The sequence below is a fragment of the Ochotona curzoniae genome, unplaced genomic scaffold, assembly GCF_017591425.1.
Source record: "Ochotona curzoniae isolate NIBS_2020 unplaced genomic scaffold, NIBS_Ocur_1.0 contig_1014, whole genome shotgun sequence".
NCBI lineage: Eukaryota > Metazoa > Chordata > Mammalia > Lagomorpha > Ochotonidae > Ochotona > Ochotona curzoniae.
Window position 1 is genome coordinate 32,304,272 of NW_024464920.1, and position 26,936 is coordinate 32,331,207.

At 43.3% G+C, this 26,936-nt stretch overlaps 3 protein-coding genes across 3 annotated transcripts in view; 2 read left to right on the top strand and 1 right to left on the bottom strand.

Annotated features, from left to right (window-relative positions):
- Positions 1–17,490, bottom strand: part of XPOT (exportin for tRNA) — a 35,841-nt gene extending 18,351 nt beyond the window's left edge. The window contains exons 1-11 of the mRNA XM_040982481.1: positions 17,215–17,490; positions 14,292–14,425; positions 10,392–10,474; positions 7,571–7,627; positions 6,824–6,893; positions 5,922–6,140; positions 4,521–4,705; positions 4,251–4,419; positions 2,277–2,513; positions 1,161–1,199; positions 972–1,034 (exon numbers count right to left, since the gene is read on the bottom strand). Coding sequence (XP_040838415.1) covers positions 972–1,034; positions 1,161–1,199; positions 2,277–2,513; positions 4,251–4,419; positions 4,521–4,705; positions 5,922–6,140; positions 6,824–6,893; positions 7,571–7,627; positions 10,392–10,474; positions 14,292–14,351 — 1,182 coding nt within the window. The 5' untranslated portion in view covers positions 14,352–14,425; positions 17,215–17,490. The remainder of the gene's footprint in view (positions 1–971; positions 1,035–1,160; positions 1,200–2,276; positions 2,514–4,250; positions 4,420–4,520; positions 4,706–5,921; positions 6,141–6,823; positions 6,894–7,570; positions 7,628–10,391; positions 10,475–14,291; positions 14,426–17,214) is intronic.
- On the top strand, positions 17,082–17,750 carry LOC121155103 (translation initiation factor IF-2-like). Its single transcript, XM_040978289.1, has one exon. The coding sequence runs from the start codon at positions 17,082–17,084 to the stop codon at positions 17,748–17,750; it is 669 nt and encodes a 222-aa protein (XP_040834223.1).
- Positions 17,751–25,707: 7,957 nt separating this feature from the next.
- The window catches only part of CUNH12orf56 (chromosome unknown C12orf56 homolog), a 72,054-nt gene continuing 70,825 nt past the window's right edge, over positions 25,708–26,936 (top strand). Inside the window, exon 1 of the mRNA XM_040982494.1 lies at positions 25,708–25,959. Within this exon, the coding sequence (XP_040838428.1) occupies positions 25,708–25,959 (252 nt within the window). The remainder of the gene's footprint in view (positions 25,960–26,936) is intronic.

A 26,936-nucleotide genomic window follows, 5' to 3' on the forward strand; every position in this document is an offset into this window, starting at 1 on the left:
TTATGATAATTTTCCTTTCCTGCTCACAATAAATACTCTTGAATAATACACTAGTTCTAATGCACAGAGCCAGAAACTGGGTGAGAAGTTCAACGAGGATAGCAGAGCAGGAATGGGCTCACACAGGGCTGAGGGCTTCAGTCAAGCATGGCATCCCTCCCAGCATTCACTATTAACAGTGGCAATACTGTACAATGGCAGATACCACTACTATTCCTTTATAGCTGAAAATTTTCTAAACTGGGGAGCAAAACAGCTGTGCACACAATTAAACAGTACATGCCATAATGGAGTCCCTCGTAAGCGCCTGTTCTTGGTGGCAGAAAACCCACTGAAAACCATAGACAACTTCTTTAACCAGAATGTATCTAGACATTTGTTAGATGCCTCATTCTCATTCTCCCCCTGACTTAAGACTGGAGCTCCACTGTTCAGACCTCAACTCATCCTTTTTACTAACTGCCACACTATAGTATTGTTTTTTATTAGAAAGTCAGATATACAGAGAGGAGAGACAGAAAGATCTTCCATGATTCACTCCCCCACGTGTTCGCAAGCGCAGAAGCTGAGCCATTCTGAAGCCAGGAGCCTCTTTCAGGTTTCCCACGCAGGTGCAGGGTCCCAGGGCTTTGGGTTGTCCTCAACTACTTTCCCAAGCCACAAGCAGGGAGCTAGATGGGAAGCAGGGCCATTGGGACTTGAACTGGTGCCCATATGGGAACCCAGCACTTGCAAGGTGAAGACTAACTGCTAGGCCACCGCCACCGTGCCACGCCCTCACACCACAGTATTTTGAAAAAGACTGTTAATGGACAAAAAGCAAAAATGAAGAATAATGGACTTTCATTAATTTTACCCAAGGTTCATGTTAACAGAGAAGAAACTTTTTAAATTCTAATTCTTGTTTCCAAGAGCCCCTTACAATAAAAACTTGGAAACTGATTTCTCCTCAAAACAAAAATTCTTATTACCTCATTTTCAAAGTTATACTCTTCATCATAAGTCAATTTTTTCACAACGGCCAACATGATTGCCTAAGAGTAAAAATAAAATAACTCTTGTCAACCAATTTCCTTTAATTTTATATTAAGCTACATTTCAAGAGATTCTGTATCAATAATCCTACATTGGTTTGAAAGAAGCATAAAGATGATCCTTACCTCTACATTTGCTTTTTGCTGATCTGAGAGCACTGCAAGCTGTGTAAAAGCAAGCAATAATGCGTTAAATTTCCCCAAGTTATACTTGTTTTTTCAGAATATTTCTCTCATCAATTGAAATATCATCTGAAATATAACCACGTGGCATTGGTAGCGCCTGTCTCTTTTTGAAAATGTACTTAAAGAGCTAGGAATTTCACCTGTAACTAAGGATGAGCTCATCTTGTTCTTAAACGAGAGGCTTTTAAAGTCTACACAGAAACCCATTAAGAGACAAATAGTGCAAGGTGTCATCAGCTGACAGTCCCCTCTCCCCAAGTGCTGATGTAGTTAGACAGCAAGAGGCACTCCTCCTCCCTGCCCTGCCTTCCTCCTCTGGACACACAGGAGGCAAGAAGAAAACCTGAAACATTTGTCCCATTCACCTTTCTCCATACCTGACCCTCCACACCCTAACTGGGGACCCACAGCGGCATCCATACCTCTCAATTATATAAAGAATATTAAAAGAAAAAAAGAAGAAAGAGACACACATGGTGGAATTAACAATAGTGATAGCACCTTTCTATATTGGCTAAAAGTTTGTAAGTAACCCTGCAGGTACATACTGTTTAAAACAATAACACAGGACTTCATTTAGGAAAATTCACTATTAACTTGATTTAATTATTCCAACCCACACAAAGTGGAAATGGCTCTCTCATCAACTGTTATCTACATTTCAAGTTATTTTTGGAAAATGAATTCCTATAGCTGTTAGGTATTATTTATAAAGTCACACACATGAAATTAAAATCATAATTAAAAAACTTCTGTCTTTTGAATATAGGTTCAAAATGAAAAAATAACTCAAGTGCATAAACTAGGATAATAACTGAAGGTTGGAAAATAAAAAATTAATAATTTTGCTACTTTAGCAAATTTCCAAACTTAGCCACTCCCATTTTCTGGCTAACAACTTTATTAGCAAGACAGAGGGGATTACATTAATATTCAACAACTAAAAATATCTTTAGTCAATACAAATATGGGCATTCCTTTATTTTCACTTTCCTTACATTTCCAATTCTGTATGACTCCTTTATGTTATATACTAGACAAGAAGAAGAGATTTACCTGTTTCAAAATATGAAGATAATCGTAACAAAACCCAATAATGTTAGAGGAGATGTCGTCATCTTCATGAATCAGAAGTTGTAACATTAGCGCCACTTTTGTTTCAATAGCTTGTAGTGCCTCCTGAGCATTCTTGATATCCCCACTCTTAATTAATTTAGTCCAGCTAACTATCAATGACTGTCCCATTCCATTTACCAGCTTAGAAAACCTGGCCAGGAAGTCAACATCTTCTTCCTGTAAGCAATCAAGACAGATGTCAAATTAAAACCACTTACTGCAATGTTGAGGGAAATCTCTAAACTTTAGTATGAATTCCAGTCAATAAATTTTAGCTGGGAAAGTTTTTTGTTTTTATTATTAATATTTTTTTTATTTGAAAATCAGATCTTTCATCCGGCTGGGTTACTTTACAAATACCTGTAATAGCTGGAGCTGGAAAGGCTGAACACAGGAGAGTTTTACTTTTTCAGCTACCATAATTATCCATTAGCAGTTTTTAAAAATTAATTTAGAAAAAAATATTTTTTAAGAGGCAGAGTTCCCACCTTCTGGTTCGCTCACAAATGCCTCCCAAGGACAGAGCCAGGAGCCAGGAACTCAATCCAGGTCTCCCAGGACCCAATGACCAGTTCTGCTCTGTTCAGGATGTCTACTACCAGGAAGCTGGGACTCAACCCCAGGCACTCCAGGTCGGAATCTGGGTGATCTAAATGCCACATGCACGTACCCTAATTTTGGACTAAGTAAACAGCAACATAAAAACACACTATCTTGATCACAGTTAAAGGATTTACTCTGTTGGAGCTAATCTCCAGTAGTCCAAACAAACTGACATTTAAAACAAAGACAAAAATGCAACATTAATTTCATCAAGTCTAATTTTGGTCAAAATGCATTGTCATATAAATGGCAGTCTCTTGCTACTCAATTTATTGTCATGGGACAATACTGTCAACGTCAACCAGAAATTTGTAGAAAATGTACAATTATGGGCAACATTTCAAGGTTTTTTTCTTTTTTAAGATTTTATTTATTTTTATTGGAAAGGCGATGTACTGAGGAGATACAGAGACAGATTTTCCTTCTGTAGGATCATTCCCCAATAGCCACAATGGCCAGAGCTAAGCTGATCAGAAGCCAGGAGCCAGGAGCCTCTTTTGGGTCTCCCACATGGAATGCAGTATCCTAAGACTTTGGGCCATCCTTGTTTGCTTTCTCAGGCCACAAAGAGGAAGTGGAGCATCAGGGACACAAACCAGTGCCCATAAGGATTCCTAGTGTTTGCAAGGGGAGGATTAACTGAGCCACAATACCAAGCCCTATTCCAAACTTTCAATTTAAGAACTGGCATAGAAGAGAGGATATACCCCATCAGAGGAGAGAAAGCAGAATAGGTTGGGCCATTCTTCTGGCCAAGCCTATCAACAAGTTCCTGGGCCTGTGGATGGTCAGCCAATAGGCCTTGGAAAGATCTCAACCCTGGTGCAACAACGCCAAAAATGTCTAAGAATCATCAAAACCACTCAAGTAACACCCTCAGAACACTGTCCCACACTGAGGGTCTCTAAGGCATCATCAAAAGGCAGTCCCCCAGCCCCTGGCGCTGACATAGTTTCATAACAAGCAGTGTCTCTCTTTCCCAACTATGGACACATAAGAAAACATAAATTGAAACATTTATCCCATCCACTTTCCTCCACATCTGACCCTTTCTACCCTAATGGGAGATCCAAATGGGTGTGCATCCCTCTCAACTATGTAAACAATACTAAAAATAACAACAATAATAAAAAAACTGTCATAGTCTAAGGCAAATGCTACAGATAATATCATGCTTTTCTGGAAACTGGTTGATTAACAGAATTTCAAAGAGAGCTTTCATCCTAAAAGGAAAAATAAAAAGCCACTAAGTCTAACAAACCTAGTGCTTCCTAACAACTTTTTAAGCTCTATATATAATAATTTACTGACCTGGTCAATGCTGAAAAACCCAGCAGACTGTAATACTTGACACAAAGATTCTACTAGTTTCATTTTATCAACAGGGTCCATTCCTTTATTTACAATTTCATATAAACAGTCACATGCTTCTTCCCGTAGAACTTCTATTGACATATGTCCTAGCAGCATATTTATAAACCTGGTAATGAGCAAATGCAACTGTTACAACATTTGCATATCCATGAATTTCAGATACTGTCCTTTAGAGGTTTACAAATAAAACATTATAGACATACTTACCTATCATTGGCTATAAGGGATAAGTCTATCCAAGAGACGTAAGCCCCAACTACTTCAAGGCACTGACATGTCACTTCTGAATTAGTATACTGATAATTTTGTAAGATTTGGTACCATGATTCCACTAGGTTTGGAATGCACTGTTCCCTCATGGTATCTTTTATTAGAGTATTCCTACGAGCCTCCTAAAAAAAGCAAAAAAGTTTGTTATCTGAATACAGTCGCACACAGTTTCCTTGACATTAAACTTACAGACTTGTTAACACATTCTTTGTCATTGTATCCTATTTATCACTTTAAAATCACATCCTGTGATTCTTCATGCTTCCTCTTTTGGTTTCTTCCAAAATGTTGGACTTAATTTCTTACTAAATACAAAGAATAAACAAGCAGAAATCTTGAGTATGTGCTGTTACTTCTCAGTATTATAAAAACATGGTACCTAACAATTTAGAAAATGGCAATAACTTAAATGCATAGTGCCTTTAAGTTTTTATGTATAAGAATATTGAATATTATAGTTTTATTGTAATAACCTGAAGTTACTATACACACCTGACACCTTTCCTAATGTGCCCTCAAAGGATAAGGAGAAATATACACACATTAATGAGGAAACCAAATGCCTAAAGCCATCAACTACATGACAGAGAATTCAGAAACAACTAACATATGAGGATATGTCAAAAAAACATGAAGGTATGTGAAAAACGGATGCTTATATTTGAAGGCAAAATGCTGAAATCCTTGCAGTGTTTTCATAATGGCAATTTTCTATGAGCTTTTTGAAAATTTTGTGTGTAGGAATATTAGAGACCACGTTTCTCAACAAGTTCATAGAACATTAATTTGCATACTTTAATGGAAAAATATTTACATAGACTAATAAAATAAAATCCAAGTTCCTTTATAAAATAAAAACTCTTTTTATTAAATCACTCTTATTATATCTTCTAATAAATTATTATATCTTCTAATAAATCACTCTTATTATTAGTTTAAGATTTCTTTATTTGGAAGCCAGTGTAACAGAAAAAGACACAGAGAGAGATTTTCCATTCACTGCCTCATTCCCAAAGAGCTGCAACATACAGAGGCCAGGAGCTTCCTCCTTGTTTCCCAAGTTCATGCAGAAGCCCAAGGATATGAGCCATTTTTCTGCGGCTTTCCCAGGCATATCCCACGGAGCTGGATGGGAAACAAGCAGCTGGGATTTGAACCTGAGCCCATAAAGAATGCAGCCGCTAGAGCAGACAGTTTTGCTTTATGCCACAATGCCTGCCCCATAATTATTCTTAAAAAAAAAAAAAAGGCTCCCTGCTCCTGTTCCTTTTATTGTTATGTCATTATTTTATATAAAATCTGTGCTTAAAAACTGAAAATTAACGGGACACCACTTGCCTCAGATGTGTGAACCACATCACGATCCACCAACTCGGAGTCTATAGCCATGAGGATTCGGAGGTACAGATCCACTCCCCTTGGATTGAGGTCCACAACTGAGAGAATGTCGAAAAAAAACTTGGGCCATTTAGTGAGATATTCTGTAACAAAAAGCAAGGCGAAGACTTGGGCTGCTTTATTTCGTATAAACGTCTTCTCTGGTTGGGGATTCAGCATCTGACAAACAGAGAAAAGTTCTATGAAATTAAAGGTAAATTGCAAAGATTCAAAACGCATTCTGTTTTCCTGTTTATCATTAGTAGGACAAAATGCCAAGCAACTTCAGTGTGGTCCAGATTACTGCACAGCAGGATTGTTTCAAAGTTATCAAAGTACTTAAGTGACAGGCTAGAAACAATCAAAGAAGCCAAGGTTGTGATGGTTACTCTTCATTTTTAAACTTGGACGCCATTTTAATAGCTTTTATATTTTCTTCTACAAAAAAAAAAAAAGTCTGCTTGATCTTTTAGGAAAACAACATTTACAGCAAGCTAACTGTTTTTATAGGTTGCTATTAGAATTTGCCCCAAAACAGTGCTGTGAATAAAGCATTCTCCTGACTTTAGGAAATGTCCCTGTGAGGCAGTCTAGGAGGGCTTACCCTAGTGAGATAAGTGGAGAAGCAGTTTGCAACAAGTGAGAAAACTACATTCTATACACAAAGTTTCCACAATGTGTCATGGGCACAGGAAGTATGACAGCTTTGATTACTGACATGATTTTGCATCAGTGCTAAGTTTCCATCTACAAAATTAGTACTTGGGAAAAAAGACAAAAATCTCTGAGGCAAAGCTATAAACTCTCGCAAACACAGAAATTTAAGGTTCTGGTATTTTGACGTACTAAGATTACTATCTTACCTGAGCTTGCAGCCAAGACACGAGCGTCTCCCTAATTAGTTGTTGTTGAACAGTGGTTAATTCTGAATATCTGTTCGAAGTAGAGAAGAAAAATAATAATGGTGTTTGTGGCTTTGTAAATGAACAGCTTTTTACAGATGTGGAAGAGAATATTTATCTAGCATTCAATTTTCTACAGTTTCGTAAACTGCCAGAACCAGTCTTCACAGCTGTAAGGGGCAGGGACTGGGTGGCAGGATAGGTACCAGCCTGGACCTTCCTTTGTTTTGTGGATTGGTTCACTTGAGACATCAGAGAAGTAATGTTTCCAACAGGAACAGATCCCTGAGCTGAGTTCTGTGCACTACAGAGAAAGGAACAGCCAAAGGCCTTCACAGCAGGAACTCAAAGAAGAAACTTTGTTAAGACAGGGGTCAGAAACAAAAGCCTAGGCTGCACTTAGCTCTGTGAGGCTGTTAATGCAGAGAATTAGGCCCAGCATTGTTGCTGCATTTTGATTTTTTTCCAAAATTAAAAAAAATTTTTGAGTTCTACAATTTTGTTGCTGTGAAATGTCTAGCATTTTTATATGTAATCAATTGGCTGTTTTTGAAATACTTTGGGAAAAATTAAAGCACAACTGTGTAACCTGGGGGGAACTGACATGTCGGACATGAATTTACACTCTAGTGTTAATTTTTTCAAATGTAAAACTAAAAAACCTGGCCCCCACACAAACCTGAGCCAAAACAGTGAGAAAAGTCTTACTTGTATTTAACTTGATGTTCTAGTACTTGAAAGCAGAAAAACTTTATGTGATCATCACTAAAAAAGAAAATTAGATAAGCAGAATATGAGTAGGGGGAAACACATCAAAGGTAAAATGTTAATGAGTAATATAATGGAAAAATTTTTGAAACTAGACTTTTCTTTTGTTGCTACTTAGTAATCTCACTTAATATACAATTTCTTTTTAAAAAGCTGAGAACTACAAATTTTTCCAAAACTATTATTTCCATGAAATTTGGCAAGTATAATAACCAAAACAAGGGCCTGGCATGGCAGCCCAGTGGCTAAAATCCTCACCTTGCATGCACTGGGATCCTATATGGACACAGATTCTAATCCCAGCAGCCTCGCTTCCTTTCCAGCTCCCTGCATGTTGCCTGGGAAAGCAGTAGAGGATAGCCCAAAGCCTTGGAACTCTGCAGCCACGTGAGAGACCTGGAAAAGACCCCAGGCTCCTGGCTTTGGATCAGCGCAGTCTGGCCATTGTGGCCGCCTGGGGAGTGAATCATTGGATGGAAGATTTTTCTCTCTGTCTCTCCTCCTCCCTGTATATCTGCCTTCCAAATTTAAAAAACAAAACAAAACATAAACAAATTAGATGTACCTTAAATATAGAAGTTTATAAGCAGAAGGCACTGCCCCTAACTCCAGATATTAGGGTTCCTGGGAAAATTCCCAAATTCCAAACAGAAATGCTTTAGCAGCCACATCCAAGTAAGCTGAGCTATATGGACTGTCACTCCCACCTGCAAGACCTCAGTTCATTTTAAAAACTAAATTATGGGCCCAGTGCAGTAACCTAGTGGCTAAAGTCCTCGCTTTGCATGTGCCAAGATCCCATATGAGTCCCATCAGCTCTGCTTCCCATCCAGTTCCCTGCTTTAACCTGGGAAAGCACCTGACGACAGTCCAATGCTTGGGACCCTGCATTCATGTGGAGACCTGAAAGAAGCTCCTGGCTTTGCATCGGCTCAGCTCTGGTCATGGTAGCCGCACGGGGAGTGAATCAGCACACAGACATTCCTCTCTGTCTCTCCACCTCTCTGTATATCTGACTTTCCAATAAAAATAAGTAAATCTTAAAAAAAAAAAAAAAAAAACCTAAAAATTGCAAGGATGCTGACTTTATATAGAACAGGAATAAAACCTAAGGCTTTGAATTACCCACTTCCATCTGTCTCCTGAGAGGCAATGCACGGTTGCAGTGATCCAACTATACAAACTCTTGTCAAAATCCCTTCACAGGCCAACAACCTGCTCATCCAAGACATCTGGACTGGGCCAGGACTGTCACAAAGCAACTTTGCTCATGTAAAAGCAATTGGCCAAAGAAAGAATGGAATTGATACTTTAAAACTTTTTCAGGTTTTAATCAGCATCCTTTCTGAGACATAAGCATTTCTATTTTATCATGGCTGACACTGAAGACTTAACATAAGACCACAATTTTGAACACAAAAAGTATGAGGCAGGTGCTGTAGTGTAGCAAGGTAAACTGCCACCTAAGATGTCTGCATCCCATTACTGCAATGCCAGTTTGAGTTCTGGCTACCCTGTTTTGGCGTCAGCTTCATGCTAATGAATTCTGGGAAGCAGCAGATAATTGCCAAGTGCCTGGGCCCATGCCATCTGTGGGAGAGACCCAAGAGTTCTGGCTTTTGACTTTGACATCACTCATCCCTGACTACTGCAGGCATCTGATGAACAAACAATGTAGGTGCAAGATCTCTCTAGTGCTGCCTTCCAAACAGACATATATCATAAGAATAAACCACCCAATGTTTTAATTAACCAACCTCACATTAGGGGTAATAAACCAGTGGATGGAAGAGCTCTCTTTCCCTGTCTCTGTGATGAAATCTTTTTTAAAAAATATAACTTAAATGACTGTGACAGCTCCTATTTTTGTCCAAATCAGTTTTCTTTTTGAAAGATTTATTTATTTTTATTGGAAAGCTAGATTTACAAAGAGAGGGAGAGACAAAGATTTTCCATCTGTTGGTTCAATCCCCAAGTGGCCGCAACAGCCAGAGCTGTGCCAATCCAAAGCCAGGAGCCAGGAGCCAGGAGCCGCTTCTGGTTCTCCTAAGCGAATGCAGGGTCTCAAGGCTTTGTGCCATCTTCCACTGCTTTACCAAGCCACAATTTGAGCTGTATGGGAAGTGGAGCAGCTGGGATATGAATTGGCCTTCATATAGGATCCCGGTGCATGCAAAGTGAGTACTTTAGCCATTACGCTACCTAGCCGGGTCCCTAAATCAAACATTTTACAAAGAATTCACAGAGGGAGTGTATATATATATGGATAGCTGACAGTCAGTAGCAGCAGAAGATTCAAGCAACAGAGATAAGTATCGAAAACACATATGGAAGACTTTGTATTGATTGTTCTTCAATCTACTACAGTGTCCCAGCTGAAAACTGTAGAAGATAGACCCCGAGTGTGACTGACACTATAGAGGAATGCTCGTGACACAGAGACAATATTCCCCTTATGTTGAAAGTAAGAATTGACACATATCACTGGTGATCACCGTGGTCTCAGACCTAAGGAGTTGATATTGCACTCTACTCCACCTGCAGTTTTCTGACAACCAAAGAACACGGGCAACAGGTTGCTTTAAAATCTGCTCAGGAATGGCAAAGTTACTGAATCACTAGTTTCTTCATTTCTATATTGAACAAACAGCTTTCTAAACTTCTATGAAAACAGTTTCTAAATACAAGTAAATCTAATAGTTTTCCCCTGTTCACAGAAATTTAAATTCTTCTAACAGCCTGTAAATTTTATTTCAATTACCTGTAAGTCCTCTGGGCTAGAGCTTCTGCACACACTTGCCAGGCATCTGGGGAAATCTTCAACTGCTCAAAATAGGCCAGAGCCTGTAGGGGTAAATAAAAAGCAAAAACAAACAAAAAAAGGACTTTAACAACTTGAACAATTTCAACATGCTACCAACAGTAAACAATATATTCTGAAAAATCAATGACTTTAATAGAACGCAGTTAAAATATCAAATTCAGGCTTCTAAATATGTGTAATTTAAGGAACACTCCAAGAAAAATAGATATAAATTCCATGAAGTGTGTTACACAAATCTGCTGGGGCTTTTTTTTTTTTTTACTGGAAAGGAAAAAATACAAACACAGCCCACAGATGCCACTGGGTTATAGGCTCTGAGATAAAGTATGTAAGAGCTGTGTTAAGCATCTTACCTACTCCTGAGCTGTATGTATGATAAAAGTTACATTACAAAGAGCTTCCCAACCACAAATTTGCTGTGAAAGAAGTTGATTTATTTAAGAGATAAATACATTGTGATCTACTAATACATAAAAGAATATCATATAAATTCCCTGAGAAAACAAGTTAACACTGGAATACAAGTACATGATATGAATTCTGGGAAAGCTATCAAACAAAAAGATCAAAGGGTAGGAAACATTTTTCACATTCTTGCTCATGAATTCAGGGCCTTATGACCAGAAGACTATGTGCTGCAAAACGCAAGTGTACTGTTAACAGAATGTCCTGGCAGGCAGTCCCCATGTCCTGCACCAGACGATGGGAAGAGGCGAGTTGCTTCTGCCACTCTTTCCCACCAGCATGTTCTACTACATGCAAGTTTCACAAGTGATATGGGGAAACAGCAAAATAACATCAACAACTTGTTAGAAGCATCACAAACAGCCAAGAAAACTAACTTGGAAACACTGCTAGGTGCCTAGTTTGATAGCCTAGTGGCTAAAATCCTTGCCCTGGATGCACTAATGAGATCCCAGTTTGTATTCCGGCTGCTCCATTTCCCATCCAGCTCCCTGCTTGTAGCCTAGGAAAGCAGCAGACGGCTCAAGGCCTTGGGACCCTGTACTTGCGTGGGAGAGCCAGAAGAAGCTTCAGCTCTGGCTATTGTGGCCAGTTGTGGAGTGAACCAGTAGATGGAAGACCTTTCTCTGTCTCTACTTTTTTCAGTAAATCAGGCTTTCCAATAAAAATAAATAAATCTTTAAAAATATATTATAATAATCAATTTTTTTTAAGATGCTGGGTTATTGGGCCCGGTTCTAATCCCAGAGACCCCACTTCCCATCCAGCTCCCCGCTTCTGGCCTGGGAAGGCAGTTGAGGATGGCCCAGGGCTTTGGACTGACTCAGCTCCACCCACTGCAGCCACTTGGGGAGTGGGCCATCGGACAGAGGATCTTCCTGTCTCTCCTCCTCTCGGTATATCTGCCTTTTCAATAAAAATAAATCTTAAAAAAAAAAAAAAAAAAGATGCTGGGTTATTTTAAAACCATCATGTACCAATACAAATCTGATATAAAGTAAAAGAAACAATAAGCTATAGAGGAACCTGATTTCAGGTAATCAGTATTTTCTAAAACTGTGGTATCCCATTAGTTAGCGATGAACAATACACAGTGATTCTGATCAGCAATTTGACAAAAAAGGAAAGAATACGGAGTGCCCGAGCACAATGCATCTAGCAGTTTTCTGTAACTTGCTGTAGTCGTAGAAAGACATACAAACTAGGTTAAAGTGAAAATTGTTTTCCTCTTTGAGTTAAACAATCACCATATTTATACTTAAATGACTATTTCCTGCCAACTAAATTGTATCCAAAAAAATATAAATTTTTAAAAATGACTGTTTCTTGTATCATGCAATTTTACGAATGAAGGGTTGGGTTTTGAAATGTGTTCTCAATGACTGCTCCCACGGAGAACTACTAAACGAAGGTGATTTTATGTATGAGAACCATCAAGCACTATCTTAAGTGTAAATGTGGTATGTAAGAAATATACTTGGGCCCGCTGGTGTGGCCTAGCGGCTAAAGTCTTCGCATTGAACACTCCGGGATCCCATATGGGCGCCGGTTCTAATCCCGGCAGCTCCACTTCCCATCCAGCTCCCTGCCTGAGGCCTGGGAAAGCAGTCGAGGACCGCCCAAAGCTTTGGGACCCTGCACCTGTGTGGGAGACCTGGAAGAAGCTCCTGGATCCTGGCTTTGGACTGGCATAGCACCGGCCATTGCGCTCACTTGGGGAGTGAATCATCGGACGGAAGATCTTCCTCTCTGTATATCTGACTTTCCAATAAATAAATAAATCTTAAAAAAAAAAAGAAATATACTTGAGAGCCCCACAGCCCCCTTTAGCACAGAGCTCTTAAAATCCTTAGAGTCCCCTGAATGTCTTTTTTATTTATGACAAGCCCCTGGATCATTCTAGTTTCATAAGCAGATGAGGTGACTTATGCTAGGGCTCCAGGAAAGCTTTCATTGGAAGAAGCAAGTAATCATCATGTTGAACTTCCAGCCCAGCACCAAGCACCAGCACAGGCAGAGGGGCCTGAGGACAGGGCGCTCCTGGTGGCTGGGAGGGTGGTGCAGCAGAGCAGGTAGAAGAGCCCGGGGCCTTTCCTGCGTGCCCTGCCTGTCCATGTCTTCCAGCTGGCTGCTCCACAGTCACATCCTTCCTGACACGCTGATAATGGATAAGCAAAGTTCTCTTGAGTGTCATGAGTCATAGCAAATCATCCAAGGTGTGCAAGGGCTCCCTAGAGCCCTTAATTCATAGTCATGCATCAGTAGTTCACAAGGGTCTGGACTTGTGAATGCATGTGAAGTGAGAACGTTAACCTTGCTTCGCTCATTTACACAAAGTATGAAAAGAGAAAATGCCTCTTGTTCCACTCATCCCACTCTTTGGAATGTCTGATTTTCAGAAAATTTTAGGCTTATCCTTTAGATTCTTTTTATGATTTGGCTACAGACATTATAATAATTTTAACAATTTGTACTTAATTGTTTACATTTACTTGTATATCCTAGTACCACATAATGGATTGCTGGTCATGTTATCTTTCTACATAGGTGAAGACATGGCACATCATTAACGACTTATTTGTATGCCTGCCTAGACTAAGTCACATCAATGTTAACACAACTTGTACTGATGACCAAGCCAGGGCACACAAAAATAAAACATGCACGCGTGCTACAACACAAACCCCTCTGGACAATCCTCCACATTACTACTTTTTTTTTTTAAAAAGATTTATTTTTTGTTATTTTTTTTTTATTAGAAAGGCACTACTTTTAAATAGTTAGAAATACTGACTGACGTGATGTCACATAAAGACTCACCTTCAATTATGTGAAAAAATTTTTTTTAAGATTTATTTTATTTTTATTGGAAAGGCGGATATACAGAGAGGAGAGACAGAGAGGAAGATCTTCCGTCCGATGATTCACTCCCCAAGTGAGCACAACAGCCAGTGCTATGCCGGTCAGAAGCCAGGAGCCTCTTCCGGGTCTCCCACGCGGGTCCAGGGTCCCAAAGCTTTGGGCTGTCCTCGACTGCTTTCCCGGGCCACAGGCAGGGAGCTGGAAGGGAAGCGGGGCTGCCGGGATAGAACCGGCGCTCATATGGGATCCCGGGCATGCAAGGCGAGGACCTTAACCACTGCGTGACTGCGCCGGGACTAATTATGTGAAATTTTAATACTTTTGTTCAACATACTGAACAGAAAATAAATCACAAACTTAATGGGGTTTTTTTTGTTTTTGCATTCAGGATACACTCACCTCTGATTTGTTTCAAACGACTTCTCATTAAATTGAACCTTTCTCATCATATACAGTTCGTATTCAAATCAGTAGTAACTCGTGCCTTCAAAAACAACCAAACCATCTTACCCTTTGTCTGAAGTCTGAATCAGCATTCGGATTCAGCCCTAACAGAGCCTGTTCATCCATCCCTGCTGCTATACTTGCAGTTGTCGGGTTACAACAGGCGTGCCCTCTGATCCCAGAGAAGAATCTATAAACATCTGCAGACACACACAAAAGAAAAACAAAATTGAAAGAAAACAATACTTGATAAATAAAACAGGTGCTTATCCAGAATGCTGAAACAAGCAGATAACATTGTACAAACCAGCTTACCTGTTTAAAGAAAACCTTTTGAAATTTATCCAAACTACAACTTAAAGGAGACTTGGCCTCAGCAGAATGGGTCCTGCTAAGTACTCCACAAATACATAAATTATAAAAATCTACAGTAGTACGTAATTAAAGTGCTCCAGTTCTTACTCTTTAGAACCTTCAGAAAACACAGAAAGTAATTATTTTCTACTTTAAATAGAACCATCTAATTTATGTGCTATTGTTACTTATTATCTCCAGTGCTCAAAAGTACAGCTGTATGAGGTAGACAAACCTAGATTATCTTATCGTATATATTAAAGTAATTTGCCTAGTTGCAGATGTGAGTAACACATATTTTTCTTTTAATGAGAATGCCAGAACACAGAGTTCAATATCTGTATTGGCCTGTTTATAAAATAAAAAGGAAGTCATGAGTGGAAAAATCAGTCCTTTGGCTTTGGAACAATGGGCTAGTTCTGCTGTTTACAGACCTCTCTCTTGCCAGTCTTTCCAAGGTTTAACAGATGCAAAAATTCAAAAATGACTTTACTGCCATTTTTTTTGTTTTAAACTCTGGGAAGTAATCCATTTCTTCACAATAGAGGGTCTAAGAGGACACGAGGAGACCCCCAGAGCGCTTACCATCTGAAAAGATGTGCAAACCTGGACTAGACTCTATTAAGTCCTGTGAGGTCTTGGGGACCTCCCATGAGTTCTGGGGGCAATTCTGTAAATTACCACAATCACAGAGAAATCTCCATAGGCCAGGAGCCTGAGTGGGACCTGGGAGTCTTTTACAAGCGGTGAGGCCAGGACTAGCTCTGGGAGACAGGGCCCCACCGACCATGTGCTTTCTCTTCCCTTGAGCCTGCCAGAATAAATGCTGTCAGGATGTGAGCGGAGAGCCCTGCAGAGGGAAGCTTGGCCCCTTGGGGTTCCTGGTACTGCAGGACTACAGCAAGGCAGTACCTCTCCACTGACCTTAGCGTAAGGTGCCCAAACAGGCACCCCGAAGCAGGAAGGCCTTTGATTCTGAACCACAGGGCACTTCTCCAGGGGCACTCTGTCTTGGCACACACTGCTCTTTTCCTTACTTGGTTAACCCCTGCTTGTCCTTTATGAGTCAACTTCGGACTTTGGGGGGGGGTACCTCTTTCAAGAATGCTCCCTTGACCCCTGCTGTCCAACCCTCCCCAACTGGAGTAGACAGGCTCCTAAGCACCTCCGTGGGGTCCCTGACAGTGTACTAGCTTTCTTTCATTAATTAATTTTAGGATAAGGACTGCCTCCAAAATATTCACCAGTGCCCTTAGGAAGTAGAACATGAGCTCTGCAATTGGAAAGACCAAGGTTTGTATTCCAGTCTTGTGATTAAATTGGGGCCACAAGGACAACTCAACAAGACCTGAGATGGGGTGGGAGGGGAAGAGGACTTACTACAAAATGGGAAACGGAACAGCTAATCAGGACGTTGCAAATGCCTAAGAGTTAAGGTATGCACATTCATGCTTAGCCCTCAAATGGCTTATTTATACCCGCCCCAGGGGTGGGGGTGGGGTGGGGACCTGTTTGAAAAGATGAGAAAACAAACAACAAAGGCGGGACCTCCCTGGCCCCAAATGACAAGAAAACCTGAGTTCCCCTGGAAGGGAAAAACCCCTACAGACAGAAAAGCCAGTCTGAGTGTTCCTGATGGCCAGATGGGGAAGGGCCAGGTTGCTAGCATTAGGGACAAAACGGCTTGGGCTTGATCCAGTCACCCTGAACCTAGAAGTGTGGCGCTTCAGGAACACTCAGCCAATCACCAATCTAAGGAAACAAACTCGTTACAGTTGTCAATAGCGTAGGAATCCCTACAGGGAACACAGCCGCACAACCACACGGAACACAACGTGGTAGGTTACCTACATGTGCGCCAACAACCGCCCCACTCTTCCCGGGTGCCCAGCGACCCTGCCAAGACTCGTCCTGCAGCCGCTGACGCCGGTCAGGCACTCGCCGGGGTGCGGGGGAACGCCACCAACACAACTACAAACTTTCTCTGGAACCAGTTGGAGAAAATTCTTCCACACCTACCACCGAAGCCTGGTTCAAAAGCTAGGCGTTACTTCATCTCCCCAGCCTTTGAACACCACGCGGCGTCGCTTTAATAAAAACCTGACTCCTCCCTCTTTGCCCCCATCCCGTAGTAACCACTAATTAACGCGTTCAAAAAGTACTCGTTTTTCTGGTTACGGAGAGACATCACGCCTTCTCCGGCATGACTGGGAGGAAGCGAACAGAAGGCATGGAGCGTCCTGCTGGAGGAATTACTACTACGCAGAAGAAAACGCTTTTCCTCCTCCCCCCACAGGCTGGGGTGGGGACCTTTATCAAGTGATCGATGGGTGGGACGGAGGTGGTCCCCCCCACTCCCGGCCATGCCGGCCCGGTCCCCATCCTTCCCCCACCCCGCCAAAGGCAGCCTCGTGGCAACTCGGGTGATGAAACACCAGGCAACGGGCGGCCGCGGCTCGCACCCGCCCCCACCTGGTCCGCCAGGCCCCGGGCGGCACCGCCATGGAGGGTCTCCCCGGCCTGCACCCCATCCCGGGCCGTCGGGGGCTCCCCTACCCCGGGGCCGGGCCGCACCGGCCAACTTCCTCGCAAGCCCCCGCCTCCCGCCGCCTCCACCCCGAGCGCCTCGAGTCACCTTCCCGATCACTCCATCTCGTCCTGCCGCCTGCAATGCCCAGGGCCGCTGAGCCGGGCCGAGCGGCGCCGCACGCCGGGAGCAGGAGGAGCGGCCCTCGTCCCGGTCGCCGCACTCCACCGCCACGACCGCAAGAGCCAACGCCGGGGAGCGAGCTGGCCGCGGCCGCGCGCCTCTCGCCGCGTCGCCTGGCAGGCCAGCGAGCGAGCGGGCGGGCGGAGTCGGCGCCCCACCAAAGCGGAGAGCGCGAGGGCCGGCGGACGCCGCCGCTGAGTCAGCCGGAGGCGCGCTCCCCGCCTTGGTGCCGCGCCGGCCAAGCGCCGGCTGCCTCAGGAAGAGAGTGCGACGGCAGCCCGCGGGGCTGGGCCGCGGGGACTACAACTCCCGGCGTGCAACGGGCAGGAGGCGCTTCCGGGCGGCGTGGTCGCCGCGCCTATGTGGCGCACGCGGGGACGAGGCTTCCGGCCGTCCACCGGCTGGGAGAGTCGCGAGGTCCGGTGGCCTTGGCGCGGTCCGCGAAGGCTTCGTGCTGGTAGGTTAGAGAACCGAGTTTCCGAAATGAAGGCTGACGTGATTCCCGCCACGTGTGTGAGGCAACTGTTGAATTCCCTTTATGGGGTGCTGCCGCTAGACCCGAGTTCCTGGGTTCAGCTGAGGGCTGACGAGTTTTGAAAATTCACTTTAAATTGTCCTGGAAAGGGAAGCGATTACTCAATGTTAGATCTCCTTGCAGATTATCCGGTGTGAGTGTAGGCCAGGATACAGCCAGAGGCTACTGTAAACAACCACAAAATTTGGGGTCAGAAAGAAGTAGAAATTAACAGCCACATTTATTGAGTGACTCGCTTGTGCAGGACACTGCGTTAGACAATTCATAATAAAATATTCTTTTTACGGTTTTTGCATCACATGTCATATCTTAAGTGAAGATTTGTTTTTATTTGAAAGGCAGCTTTTGCAGAGAAAGGAGATAAAGGTCTTCTGAGCTGGTCCCAGGCTGGGAGCTTTTTCCTGCTGCCACGTGCGTGCACGGGCCCAAGGACTTGGGCTGATCTCTGCTGCTTTCCTGGGCCATCAGTGGATGGAGCAGCTGGGGCACGAACTGGTGCCACAGAGCAGAAGACAGGCGTGCTCTGCTGCCGCAGCTCCCTCATCCCTCCCAATGTCTGATTTACTGGTGAACAGCTTGAGCTGGGATTCCTGTGCTTGCTTTCTGGTCAACACCAGGGCCAGTTCATAGTTACAACTCAGGAAGTGAATGGCATGAGCGACTGCCTTGACTGTCAGTGAATGCTGTGGCACCTCAACATTCATCCTGGTCCCAGTGGAGCTGCACTGTGCAGTATATTCAGCTTATTGCCCTGTCTCAAAAGAATTCAGTCTTTTTTGTTAAAGATTTGTTTTTGTTGGAAAGTCAGTTTTACAGAAAAAAGGAGAGACAGAAAGATCTTCCATTTGCTGGTTCACTCCCCAAGTGGCCACAAGGGCTGGAACTGAGCCGATCTAAAGCCAGGAATTTCTGGGTCTCCCACACGGGTGCAGGGTCCCAAGGCTCTGGGCCATTCTCCTCTGCTTTCCTATCTCACAAGCAGGGAGCTGAATGCTAAGTGGAACAGCGGGGATTCAAATCCAATCACCCCTATATGGGATCCCAGGACATGCAAAGCGAGGACTTTGGCCACTAGTCCAAGAATTAAGTCTTAGGGGTTGTAACTGTCCTCGCCCTTGCTTTTTTCATTTGTAAATTGGTTTGATACATATTTCATCATATGCAAAGCTTACAATTTATCTAGTATTCCACAGCTTATCTTTAATGACATTGGTCTTTCCTTTATGGTAGTTTAGATACCTAGGATTTTAAAAATCCCTCAATTTTGGCTGGCATTGTGGCATTGCGGGTGAAGCCACTTGCTGTAGCACTGGCATCTTTACTCACTTTGTGTCTCAGTTACTCAACTTCTCACCCAGCCCCTTGTCAATGACCTGGAAAAGCAGTACAAGCTGGTCCAAGTACAGCAGTCCCTGCACCTGCCTGTGAGATCCAGATGAAGCTCCTGCCTTCTGGCTTTGGATCAGCTCAGCTCTGGCCATTGCAGCCACCTGGAGAGTGAACCAGCAGATGGAGGGTCTTTGTGTATCTCCTTCTCTCTGTAGATCTGCCTTTCCAGTAAAAATAAATCCTTTTCGAAAAATAAGTAAGTATTTGGATACAACTGAAAAAGTTATTATTACCTCTGAAAGAGATATTAAATTTGACCATTCCGTATCCTGTCCAGTCCATAAAGGGATATGCAGTTTCTCATCTGAGATCAACATAAAATGCCAGTGTCAAAATACTGATCACATACCATTGTTGTTGTTTTAATGTGAGGCATGCCTGTTTGCATGTGGCAATACTTTTATATGTTATTTATCAACATTTTGGAGCATCTATTGTGTGCCATGCACAGTTATTTTTATTGGAAAGGTAGATTTTTACAGAGAGAAGAAGCAACAAAGATTTTCCATCTGCTGGTTCATTCCCCCAAATGACTGCAATGGTTGGAATTCAGCTGATCCTGTCAGCTCTCCCACATGGGTGCAGGGTCCCAAGGCTTTGGGTCATCCCCCACTACTTTCCCAGAAAATAAGTAGGGAGCTGGTTCAGAAGTGGAGCCGCCAAGACATAAACCAGCTCCTGAGTGGGCTGCCAGAGATTGTGGGCAGAGAATTGGCCAATTAAGCCATGGCACTGGCCCCTGATTGTTTATTTTGAGAACAGTGAAGAGAGGAAGATGCTATCATTTCCATTTTCTAGTTGAGAAATCTGAAGTGTGAAGAAGTATCTGATTTGGGGTTCCAACAATTAGAGTTTGACTCTAGTGCAGGGGTGGGGTACATCTGGCCTCTGGGCCATATTCATGCTTGGTACTTCTATACCAACAACAGGTGGGATTCAGAATGTGATAAACCTAGAGCTCGCCTATTTTCTAGTTGATTGTTTTGTGTAGTCTACAAGTGATGTAAAGATCTGGATAACTCCTGGCAGGAAAAAGGTGCCCCACCCTTGCTGCAGAGTCTGTGCTGTTAACCCTGGTCTCAAGAACAGCTGCTAAGATGGATGACATTGTAGAAGAGCAGTGTAAGTCAGTTCCTCATCTTATAAATATACTGTTTTGTTGTTTAAATAAACTTCTTTGTTTCTGTCTCTTTTCTTTCAGCCTCCAAGAATCCAAGTAGATAAACATGTATTTATTCCATCCTATCAGTCTTTTGTTTTGTAACATTTTATTTATTTTTATTGGAAAGGCAGATTTATGGAGAGAAGGAGATATAGAAAGATCTTCCATCTGCTGGTTCACTTCCCAAATGACCAAAATGGCTGGAGCTAGCCAGTCCAAATCTACGGGCCGGAGCTTCTTCCGAGTCTCCCACGTGGGTGCGTGGGTGCAGGGTCCCAAGGCATTGGACCCTACTCTGTCTTTTTTTCGGGCCATGATTGGAGCTGGATAGAAAGTGGGCAGTTGGGATGTTGGCTCTTGGGGGTGGAGGATTAGCCAGCTGAGTCAATGCTCTGTCCCCTCATATCATTATTTCATTGTATCATTATTTACAAGTGAGGAAACCAAAGTGGATCTGCTTTAAATAGCGTGTCTGGCTGGTGAATGGTTGATTATAACCTTGGGCTCTTGGTTACAGCCTTCTTGTCTCCAGTACACCACCTGTACTACCTACTCTTACTCCTTCTCTTCACTTTTTGTCAGGGATGTTCTATTCCCAAGTCACTCTGTTAAAACTCTTAGAAATCACCTAGCACTGTGACCACTTTCATTCATTCATTCATTTCAGTTTCTCTGTTGGCTATTTCCTTTCTGACTGAAATTCTCTTGACTTCTGACCCTATATTCTCAAGCTTCTGTTACTTTTAAGCTCTCCTTTTTGTCTTTTTCATCACATACTTACTTTTACTTTCTTAGTTCGTCTGATCTTAGCCATCTGCTTCTTTTTTGTCTACACTTGCCCCTTCTGAAGTTACCTATTTCTGCAGTTTCAGTATTCGATTCTCGGAAAATGCCTTCTGGTTCTATATTTTTGTTTGCAGTGATCTGTACTCCTGTTTAATTTGTACTCTCAACTCTTAGCAACTGTAACGGACAACTTCGTGTACCTCCAAAATTCATACGTCAAAATCCTGATCCCAATACAATGGCATTGGAGGTGAGGATGGGTGTGGGAGGTAATTAAGCAATGAAGTAAAGCCCTCCTGAACGGGATTAGTGTCCTTAGGAAAGGTGAAGAGATGGCTGTCTTTCTTTTTGCCATTTGAGGGCACAGGAAAAGAAAGCTCTTTGCAAACCAGGAAGCAGGGCCTTAACTAGGTGGTGGCTCTGTTAGCACCATGATTTTGAAGAAAGTATTTGTTATATGAATCATCCAGGCTGTAAACATTTAGTTATATCACCCCAAACTTAAACCAGAGTGGAGATCTTCCTCACGTCATGTATCTTGCTGCTGATGTGGTCATTATGTGGTCTCCTTGATGCTCCGTGTCACCATCCTGGTTTAGCATAGTTGTGTCTCACATCTGTCCTAGTTCCATGCCTCTCTCACTCCAACCTAGCCCCTTGGGAGGGGAAATGGGTAAGCGAGGTGACAGTGGACTAGGTGGCTGCTTAGGATACCCACCTCTAAAATCAGAGTGCCAGTTCCATTTCTGCTACTCTTCCTATTCAGCTCCTTGCTAATGTGCTTGGGAAGCACAAGTTGACTTCTTAGATACTTAAGCCCCTTACCACCTACATGGGAGGCCAGATGGAATTCCTGGCTGCTGGCTTAAGCTTGTCCTAGCTCCAGTAAATATTAAAACAAATAAACAAACAAAAACTACATTACTGTTTGAAAGGTAGTGAGATAGGTCTCTCATGTGCTGGTTCAGTTCTTAACTACCGAGTGTAGCCAAGACCAAAGCCAGGATCCAAGAACTGAATCCCAGTCTTCCCTGTGGGTAGCAGGGATCCAACACCTGTGCCATGACCTGCTGCCTCCTGGGAAAAGAGCTAGCAGGACACTAAGGAGCAGAGCCGTGGCTGCAACCTGGGCACTGTGATCCGAGATGGACACTGCTGTGCCAGTGCCTGCACCTCCGTCCTAGGACCGGAACTCAAGACTTCTCTCCTAGACTCACTGCAATAGAGAAATACATATGCATTACCTGAAACGGCTATCTGTGGGAGGTAAAGTTGCAGGTGACTTTTATTTTCTTCCTTGTAAGCTTTTTGGATTTAAAAAAAAAAGAAAATCTCCGTAATAGCCATGTACTACTGATTTAATCAGGTAGCAGAGCAACTTGACAGTGAAAGGAAAAGGTCTCACTCTGAGTATTTCTTAAATGCTACTCCCTCATGAAAGCTTTCCAGGTTTCCTTAGCCCAAATTCATGCTTGATTTTTTCCTTAATGTTACATTTTTTAAACCTTTATGTCATTAATATATTTTACAGTGCTTTTATATTAAATTTGTGTATCAGTTCTTAAATACTGAAAATGTTATTTATGGATATTAATTTCTCAATAAATGATTAATGCATTAACATGAATCAAAAATAATCTGTGAGCTTGTAACCACTAAATTGTGTGTTAGATTCCTTTTTTATGCTCCATCTCAGTGTTTGTTAAGCCTAGTGTCATTATCACCAAAGGCTCATTCATGACAGATTTCCTAGCAGGGAAGAAACAGGTCAGGTGTGCTGTGTATGTTGGTGCTAGTCTAGTCATCAGAATGTTTTTTATAGAGGAAGTATGGATGTGTTGTAGGAAGCCCACAGGGGAAAAACAGGGCATTGGAGCATTAGCCAAAGAACATGCTTTTTTTTTTTTTTTTAGAAATTCAAGATTCAAGTTATTTTCGTGATGTTAGATGTCATTATGATGATGGCTGTATGTCTTCTGGTTGCTCTTTGTTGTAAATATTTAAATATTTATTGTGAATACTTTTTTTAAAAAAGATTTTTACAAATTTAAATAGTCTGATTTGCACAGAGGGAAGGGACAGAAAAATCCTTTGTCCCCTGGTTCACTCCTCAAAACGCCACAACGGCTGGAGCTGAGCCGATCCAAAGCCAGGTACCTCTTCTGGGTCTGCCACGCAGGTGCAGGATCCCAAGGCTTTGGGCTGTCCTTGCCTGCTTTCCCAGGCCACAAGCAGGGAGTTAGATGGAAGTGGAGCAACTAGGATTAGAAGCTGTGCACATATGGGATCCGGGTGAGTGCAAAGTGAAGACTTTAAGCACTGGGCTACCACACCAAGCTCTGTGAATACATTTTTAAAATATTTTCTTATTTGAAAGGCTGAGATAGAGGAAGAGAGAGAGATCCTCAAAATAATCCTTTGGGATTGGTGCTATTAGCCCTGTCCACAGATGGAAGAACTGAGGCATACAGCAGCTTTCCCGAGACTGGGAGAGCTGGAATTTGAACCAAGGTCATCTGGCTCTGCAGTCCTATGGGCATAAGTACTTTCCTTTCAACTTAGTTGAATTGGTCATTTGTGAATGCAAGACTGCTCATTCTGGTGAAAGTCAAGGAAAATGCCTCGGGAATTAGTTTCAGGTAAATAAGCTTTCATTTGTTTTGGGAGCTGTGTCAAGAAACATAGGCTAGGTGCTGGGTTGTGTGGGACCTGTACCAAATATGGAACTTAAACAAGTTAGTGCCTATCTCAGTCTGTCTGGGTGAACTATTCATGTGAAGCTTTCCAAAAGAAAAGGAAACAATACTCCACATGTCTTGCTGAGTTCATAATTCCCACACCAACTCCCGGAGCAACAGTGGTGGTTCCATGTTAGAGATGATGAGATGGAGGCTCAGACAGGTTCAGTGAGTCTCCAAAAAAAATCCCAACAGTCAGTAAGTAACAGGGCGACATGCTGCCAGCTTCGAACCCAGTGATCCTTGCATTTCATGCAATCCCTTTCCTGCAGTCTGAACTTCACTGTGATCCTGGCAACAGTGTAGAACATGGAATGCCTGGCAACTGTGACTCTTTCCCCTCTGTGTACCCCAAAGTTAAAGGTTCAGCTGTGGTCGCCCTAGCCACCAATCCTTGTGTTAGATATTCTTTGTGTGCCCTATTCTAGCATTTGTTACATTTATTACCCTTATCGCCAAAAATGTATTCCTGAGGGGCTTCCTGACTGATAGGTTAGCTGTCTGTCTTTCCAGATCCTAGTTCAGCCCTTCTGTTTCTCTTGTTCCTGTGAAATGGGTGTGCAACAGGAAGCTGGAGAGACCCACTAGCAGCCTCATGGTACTGGAGCCTCGCTTCCAGCTTCTGGGACAGTTATTTGTCTCTCAGGTGTTCTTGTCCACAGAGAGGAAAGGCCTTTTACCTTCCTCTTGCTTTGAAGCAACAGTGAGGAATCGTTTTCAGAGGAAATATTCATGCAGCTTTCTTTACCAGTGAAGCTTGCGGGGGTGAGATGCATTTAGCTTTGATCGCGTTCTGAACGTGCAGCCGTTTCAGATTTTGCCAGCAGGTGGCTCTTCTCTCCCTGTGCACCAAGCAATCTCCAAGAAATACAGTGTCTTGACATTGTTTACGACCTACAGTACACAATAGTAAGGAATGGAGAAAAGGGAAATATAAATTACAATGAAGAATGTATAATTTGATTCAGGGTGTGGGTAGCTGGAGCAATGATATGTTTTCTATGATCAGGTCTTTGGGTGAGAGAAGGAGGAGGAGGGGAGATAAATGGCTTTCCAGGACTTGAAATAAAACATAAGCCCTCACCTGGACAAGTTTCTGTGGTGCTCTTCTCATCTCTGAACTAATGTGTGAATGGTCCTGGCCAGTAGAAAGCTCAGCAATACTCTTTGTAGTCTCGGGGCGGTATGAACAGCATTCACTAGCCTATCCACTTCAGGTTTTCAAGATACCCACCTGCCCGGCTCCTTCACCCTACCCGGATCCTCCCGGGCTTGGGTACACAGCACTAGAGAAATAGACCAGGCAATGTTGTACCTAAGTGCTGAATCAGTGTCTTACTAGGGCTCTAGGGTTGTTTAAAAAAAATACACCATAAAATCCGCTCTCTTTCAAGTTTCTTTCTTAAGAAACCACAGTAAAACTGACTTCCTTTATCGATAAAATTGGTGTAGGGTAGGACTCCCCAGCAGCTGCAGTAGGCAGGGCTAGAGCAGGGTGAGGGATGGGCCACGCTGGGAAAGCCCCTAAAGTGCTAGCCCTTCGAAGGGTACTCTGCGGGCATCAGCTCAGGTGCCCAGCAACCTGGCCCTTAAGGAGCCAGGTTTTGCCCCGCCCTCTAGTGTCTGACCGTAGGACACTTTGGGGGCGGAACCCCCTCAAGTTGAGCCAGGCTGTTTCCCCGCCCAAGGCAGACGCGCCGCATTGTGGCGGCAGGGATTCCACTGTGGGTTCCATAGCCTCGTGGGGTGGAGGCGGGCGGACCTGGGGGCCCTACTCCCCGGGCACTCGTCCCAGCGGGCGCCGGAGCATGGCCAGCCCTGCACAGTCCGGCTTTCCCGCGCGCACTAACAGCCGCCTAGACGCGTTCCTGCGGAGGCATCTGGCGCCCAAGGACTACGATGCCATCCGCGCTTACGAGCCTTGCATCGTGGTGTCCGACTCGGAGAACCACACCTTCAAGTACGTGGTGCTCAGCGACCGTCTCATCTACCTGACCGAGAACCCGCCCAAGTCCATCCGGTGGGCTGTGGCGCTGCGGGACGTAGTGGCCATTGAGCTGGTGAGGCACGCGGACGGGCTGGGGTATGCAGGGAGCACCTTGGTCGAGAGCCCCAAAGTCCCGACCCTCGTGCATCTTCTCTCTCTCATTTCCCTGTGGCCACCTAGGCATCCGGGAAAGCTTGTGCTCACAATAAAGAGATTTTCCCTTTTGCATCGTGTCTACTCGCAGGGCTACAAATCTGAGAAAGTAGCCTCCTTTCAAAAATACGCTTTGAAGTCACTCCTTTGTTCAGTAAGGACTTGGTCTGTGTGGGTACTGTAACCTATACCAAGGATAGGGAAAAAAAAAAAAAAACCAACTTAGAAAACAATAAGGACCTCTTTCCTGGAAGTGTTGTGGGTTAGGTGGGGGCGGAGGCAGACATTAATGCAAATAAATACCACGTATTTCGCACTTTTATACCCTGTATACTTTTTTTTTTTTCGTTTTTAGTCCCGTGCGTTTTGTCTGTTAGGTGCTCAGTAAGAATGAATGAGCAAACGAATGCGTGCGTGCTTGCTTTCATAAGAAGTGCATGGGATGCATGGGCTTTTCTGGTGGGTTCAGGGCACACGGGCACCCCCGGGAGGGAGAGTGCAGACTTGTAGAAGAAAGAATCTGGCGCAGCCTGCCTTGTCCGCGTTGGGTTAGCTGTTACTGTGTCCTCCAGGAATAGATGCACTTTGTAAACCAGCAACAGATTGGAAGCACAGCCTACTCCAATGACTGCTTTTCCCTGCACTCCCTTTGTCTGAGCTGCTCTCCAGTTCTTCCGTTTTCCCCTAGGGACAGTCGTCTAGCCTCTCTCTTCCCTTGCTTGACTCCCCATCTGTAAAAGGACCAGTTTTTCCAGAGAGAATCATTACTTGTTTTGAATGTGTCTAAGAAAAGAAAAAATATTAAATAAACGGTAAGATATTTTATATTCAAATATATCTGAGGAGTACTATCACTACAAATGTATTTGCTTCTCTTTTTGAGTAAAAGTCAGAAAC